A 6,056-nucleotide genomic window follows, 5' to 3' on the forward strand; every position below is an offset into this window, starting at 1 on the left:
TGCCCTATCCATATGAATTAAAGGGCTGGTAAAGGAATATGAAGTGTGGTCACAATCATATGATGGTCAACAGGCACTTAAACAAGATGATTACCACTTTACACTCAATGTGTTTGTGGACAGTGTTGCTGCTGGACTCTCAATCTTCAAAGGAGATTGCAAAGGTGCCCAAATTCATTCTATCAGAGCTTTTATTGCCCTGAAAAAATTCCTCAGTGCACATAGTTAACACAAAGTGTGTATTGCATGGGTCCCCTGTCATGTTCGGAAAAGACCCAGATGGACAGCTGGTCTACTCGCTTTAATGAGACAGTGGACAAACTTGCTAGTGAGGCTGCCTGCAATAGGACTAGCCAACCCAAAATGGATCATCATATGCTGCAGCACAAGCAGCTACTAAGGTTAAAGCTCGTAAAAGCTGGCAGATAATGATGAACAGTATCAAATACCGTGGTCATTCCACTTTGCTAAAACAAACAGAACACAAGCTTATCATTCCTGATAGCAAACATTACTTTCTTCAGAAATTTGGGCATGACCACCGCTTATACGTGCATATGACCAGATTTATAACTGGGTATTTTTCTCATGGAGAATTCCATAATAAAATGAATCTTGAAGGCAGTCGAACGTGTTTATGCACAAATGCCTATGAGACAAGAGATCATATCTTGTATGAATGCCCATACTGGATAAGAAAAAGCAATATCAAACCACCTAAATGTGCGCCTGATCAAACTCGACTAGAGCTGATTTCAGCAGGAAAACAGCTTGAGCTCCAAAACAAGGAGCAGGTAGTCACAATTGATAACATACACAAACTCCTGTTGTTCAATCCACTTGTTGGAACCTTTGGGTGGCAGGACTTGATGGAACACATGCAAACAGATGTGTTTCCACTGTGAGATGCCAATACCTCAGATTGAAAGTACCACATTGTCAACATTGTGTTTGACATAATTGTGCTACAGAGGCCAATGCTCTACAATTAATACAAATGGGCTACTCACAAAGACAAGTGCCCAACACCATTCTTACAATGGCTAAACAGCAGAACACAATGGCCCATCAAACACATATGGGCCAAGTACCGACAACACCATCCTGAAGGACACCAGCTGTTCCGGGATGTCACACTGGACTGGCTACAGTTAGTTCTTGTTGCAGCTCATGTTCCTCTCAAAATGGAAGTCACACAATGTGGCAATGACAGTAAAGAATCTAAAACACTCATTCATGTGGATGATCTGTCATTTTCTGACTATGCGGGATCTCCCCCCTTCAGTTTTCAGACATTATTGTCTGAATCCAACCGGGAGGAGGTAGCCCCGGCTCCGTATGCTGCACAAATAGTTGCAGCATGGCCATGCTCACCATTAGACAGTGAGCAATGAGACATTTTGGTCTTTGATTTTGTCTACTATTTATTGGAGCCTCGGACTCCTGCGCCACTATAGACGCTGATATTTATTGCGCACAGACACTAGTAGACAGGTGTACATTATCCTCCGTAGATAGCACTTTAAATTCAGGAGAGAAAAAAAAAGAATGTGAGTATCTGAAATTCTGACACTATTCCAGATACGTCAAACCAAGCAGGGACCACCTGTCCTCAAAGATATCACTTTGTCATTGCTTGCCGACGACTTCCATAAGAAGTGCTTTGCAATGTGAGCTAGACATTACTGGTCTTTGGATGGTACTGATCAATTTGTTGCCAGGAATCCCAATGAACGTCTGACTGCTGCAGAATTGCAACTTCATCTGTATCTTGAGCTTCCACCAGAGTGGATCTTCAACAATTTCAAGTAGAGCCCACATGCCATGTGTTTTCTTCCGTCAGGCACTGCTTATAGCCTCAGGTGCTTCATTTTATACCATGCTTATACCAATATTCAAGTCCTACATCACATGTTGAAATTATGCGCATAGATTAATTTTACTGCAGATATCCTATTAGGCTACACGACTGTATATTTTAATGTATACAGCCGCTATATCAAAAGATGTGTCCAATTCATAGATATGCTAGGCATTTTTATTTCCCCACATTGCTTCTTGTAGCACCAGGTCAATCATGAGCTTGCCGCCTAGATAACATTGTATGTAGCAGCCTACGATCTCTAGCTAGACGCATGCAATTGTGACAAACTTTATTTGCATCGTTTTGTCTATGGCAGGGAGGTCGATCAGTGGCGGCAGGTTGAAGTCTGTGGCAGCGGGCGTGGCACCAAGAGACTTCTTAGAAGGGTACCCGGTTATGCTTGGACCAGTTGCAACAATAAGCGAGAGGCTAGAGAGCCTCCTGAACAGGCCCGGAATTACCGCAAACGTTCAACACCAGGCGTTGTGCAGGACACGAGACATGGCGTACCTTGCCGGCCGATCAAAGGAGCACCACCAATGACAAGAGTTATGGCGAGCTCGCCATGATCTCCCTGCTCCTGCGGCATAACGATACTGGAGCCATTCGCCTTCATGTAGTTGGTGCACAAGCTGAGGGCTATAGAGAATGTAACTGAAATGACAACACCTCGGTCGAGGGTGCAGCTTCGCAAGACTTGAATGAGTATTAAAAGATTAGTTCAGCACGAGGTTGGGAGCTGTGATCCCGGATGACGTATATTGGCAGCAGTTTGCTGGTGAAACAAAGGTGGAAGGTCTCCAGCTCCGAAAGAGTGCTACAGAAAGCTTTGCCATTGCACATTGTCTGTCTACTATCCAGAACCTTCATCGTATGCAACTACTTTGCTCTCGATATCTGCTCTCTCCATGCAGAACACCGATATATCTGACATATATTTCATCTGAGGCGATACAGCCAGTGCGATGCATGACAAGCTGCCCGCACACGGTGGCGGATATCACGAACGCGTGCAGCTAGTACAGGTGCCGAGCAGCCTTCGATATGCTCAGCTTGCCTTTCACTGGGGTCTCACGGCAGAAGCAGCGCTTCGGAAAGATCCTTAGTATAGGCTAAAAGCGCGCTCATCGGGATCCTCAACATGACCTTGTGACAATGGTAAGGCTCTGTATCCTGCATTAGTGTGCTGTGAACGTCACAGCAATCTCCTCTCCTCACCCTTGTCCCTGCCCCGCTCACCCACTCACAATTTAGTATGTTCCACTCTGAGGCCTCCCTCATATACGCAGATCAGTTGCGGAACCACGGACATGGCAAGCCGCTGTGGCAACCTGAACCCTCTCAATATGGTGAGATCCTCATCGGGGACGTTGGATTCATCGAAGATGGGTGCTTTTACTGGCTCTTCAATTGTACTCTCACTGCAGAAGACCCAGTACATGCAGATTTTGGAGTTCTGCATGGCTATGTCTCACTCGAGTACAACAAGTGAGCTCTTTTGCAGACCAAGGAATGCTACTTGCCTCCAAAGCTGATCTACAGCAAGTCGATCTTCCAGTTCAAAGCTGAAGCAGGGGCAACAGCGTGAGTTTCTGTTCTTGTCTTTTGCATAAGTTTTTCCAACATGTGGTAAGAAGTAAGGGCGTTTCCATATCATACAAGTTTGAGTGCAAAAAACGAGAAGGTGCAATCTTAGTGCCTGGCTCCAACGTCACTTTGTCGCACGTACAAGCAAATCCGCGCACCCGCGAGTATGTCAGGCTTCACCATTCGTCGTGGCACAGGTTTGCAATAGACCAAGGCTGCGAGATCTCCCCAGAGGACATCGTCTTGGTAATCGGCTGGCTTATGACCTCAGAGTGGGCCGTCGCGGCTGTCGCAAACCGCGGCAAGTCGCATTCAATCTTGTTTGGTACAGAGGGGAGCATCGCATCTGCAGAGTTTGGGATTGAGCGCTCAGAGGAGGCAGTGGCGTCAGTCAGCCAGTGAAGTGGACCGAAGCGACAGTATCTGGATACTCCAGCAGGCCATAGGCGGGACCAGTGTCTGTTTGTCATGTATTGTAAAGCCAAGTACCGTCGCTTTCTCCCAATGAAGATTGTAGCAGGGGCGGAGCCCAGGGACATGGGTGATTCTGAGGATCCGGAAGATGTGTGTTCATCCGGTGATCAGTTTACACAAGCGAACTCTAAGTGGTCGATACTGAGATTTTCATATTAGTTGCAGCGAATATGCACCCTCCGACAAAGAAGGTATGAAGCAACAATCACTGGGAACACTATCATCAGAGATTCATTTCCAAGCATTCAGCTTTGCGACGCACTGGAAGATCTGCTGGACTACATTTTAGATGTTGGTGCTTTTGTTTAAATGGGAAGAAGTAGCTGGACGACATCTTCTCCGACAGTACTCAAATACAACCTCCGCTATTGCGTCTCACGATGATCTGTTTCTGCTGGGGATTTCAAACAATGGTAAGTGTACACTAAATCTGTCACAGTACCCGCATCTTACAATCAAAAAGGCTCACCTGGAAGTATAATGCCAATGCTTCAAAGCCAGCGCCCACGTATCGCAGTAGATGATCATGGCGGTAATATCATGAATTCATCTATCATCATCCATAAAATTCATGACCCGTTGATAGTCGGATTTGTTACACCGGAAGATGCAAGAGCACCTTCAGAAGAGCTCAATACTCACCTCGTTCGCTCGGACGGGGAGGCCGAGCTCAGGAAAGTGCGTGAGGAGCTTGTACAAGAACTGGATAGTACAAGTGACGATGCCGCCCTCATTGCGTACGTCCTGCGTCCTTGTTACCAACTGCCAAGTTAACTCGTAGATAGTGTCATTGGTGCAACCAGCGCAGAAGAGTCAACGGTAAGCTATGCAGGGTTACCGTAACACGTATCTCCGTGGCTGCTGAGATCCCTTTCCATAAAAGTTCATCAATCTCGTTAGCGACTCCAAATTGAAGGTTGGCCATGGCCTGGAATCGTGCACCTCAGAAGTCGAGGTTGCTTTACCTTTCATGCTTGATGGCAAGATGGTCACCCTCGTCGATACCCCGGGGTTCAATGACACCGTCAAGACCGAGGCTGAGATCCTCTGGCTCATCGCTGACTTCCTGGCCGTGACGTACGCTCTGCCGCCCGTGTGCTTGTGATTTGCGTCTGACATGTCATTGTAGATACAAGCAAGGACGCACCCTCAATGGCGTCATTTACCTGACGCGCATCACGGACACCCGCATGGGTGGCATCGGGCGCAAGAATCTTCGGCTTTTCCGCAAGCTCTGCGGCGACGAAACTCTGAAGAGCGTCGTCATTATCACAAACATGTGGGGCGACATCAAGCCTAGCATTGGCGCCGCACGCGAGCGCGAGATGACGAACAGCAACCTCTTTTTCAAGCTCGCATTCGAGAAGGGTGCACACATGATGCAACATGACAACACCGTCGAGTCAGCGCACCGCATCATCTGCAAGATCATCGGCTTCTCATCCGCGCCACTGCGAATCCAACAGAATATGGTAGATGAGCGCAAGCTGCTCACGAAGACGGGTGCGGGGCATGGCCTCAAGGCGGAGCCTGAGCTCGAGCGACAGGCGGAGCAACACCGAGCTGAGCTCGCGGACCTGCGGAGCAGCATGCAGGAGCTCCTCGAGGCAAAGGACGCCAAGCTTCAGGAGCTGACAGAGTCATTGCGGGATGTACAAGCTGAGCTTGCCAAGGCACAGGCCGAGATACAACACCTGCGCGAGAACCAAGGGAGTGTAAAAGCGAGTTAGCGCGCGCTTACAGGGAGGCGCCTCGAGGTACTTAGGGTGGGGTTGTCTGGGGTTGTAAGGTCATTTAGAAAAGCGAATGATATTCATTCATATGAATGTGCAAATTGCGATGAGTGTTGTTTTGTGCTTGAGATGGTTGTCCGGGGTTCTGGGGGGCCTGCTCGCCTGCTGTCGGATTTGTCGGTGGTGGTTCGGGCGAAGGCCCAACCAATCGGCACCCTGGCCGCGGCTCGATCTCAGGCTGTTATTCGATTTGTCACTCCTTTGGAGAAAAATAATGATAATTTAGAATGATGATGATTGATGATTTATTGTTGCCGGTACACTGGCAGTGCTGCTGCCACCTTACAGTATTGCTACCTTCCAAGCGTGGGAAAGTATTGCTGAGCTAAAGAAGGGCG

General features: G+C 47.9%; 3 protein-coding genes across 3 annotated transcripts; all 3 read left to right on the plus strand.

The window, feature by feature from the left end:
- Positions 1-431: 431 nt before the first annotated feature.
- Positions 432-905, plus strand: PHACADRAFT_107077 (uncharacterized protein; the record flags this gene model as incomplete). Its single annotated transcript, XM_007402100.1, has 1 exon — positions 432-905. One exon carries the CDS (start codon positions 432-434, stop codon positions 903-905), a length of 474 nt encoding a protein of 157 aa, XP_007402162.1.
- Positions 906-3,119: 2,214 nt separating this feature from the next.
- On the plus strand, positions 3,120-3,853 carry PHACADRAFT_107073 (uncharacterized protein; the record flags this gene model as incomplete). Its single annotated transcript, XM_007402101.1, has 2 exons — positions 3,120-3,352; positions 3,436-3,853. The coding sequence occupies 2 exons, from the start codon at positions 3,120-3,122 to the stop codon at positions 3,851-3,853; spliced, it is 651 nt and encodes a 216-aa protein (XP_007402163.1).
- A 955-nt stretch (positions 3,854-4,808) lies between these two features.
- Positions 4,809-5,655, plus strand: PHACADRAFT_107075 (uncharacterized protein; the record flags this gene model as incomplete). The annotated part of the gene is made up of 2 exons (XM_007402102.1): positions 4,809-5,002; positions 5,055-5,655. Coding segments are annotated over 2 exons (795 nt in total), but the record flags the coding sequence as incomplete, so codon positions are not given.
- Positions 5,656-6,056: the final 401 nt, after the last annotated feature.

Source organism: Phanerochaete carnosa, assembly GCF_000300595.1.
Source record: "Phanerochaete carnosa HHB-10118-sp unplaced genomic scaffold PHACAscaffold_25, whole genome shotgun sequence".
Classification (NCBI taxonomy): Eukaryota; Fungi; Basidiomycota; class Agaricomycetes; order Polyporales; family Phanerochaetaceae; genus Phanerochaete; species Phanerochaete carnosa.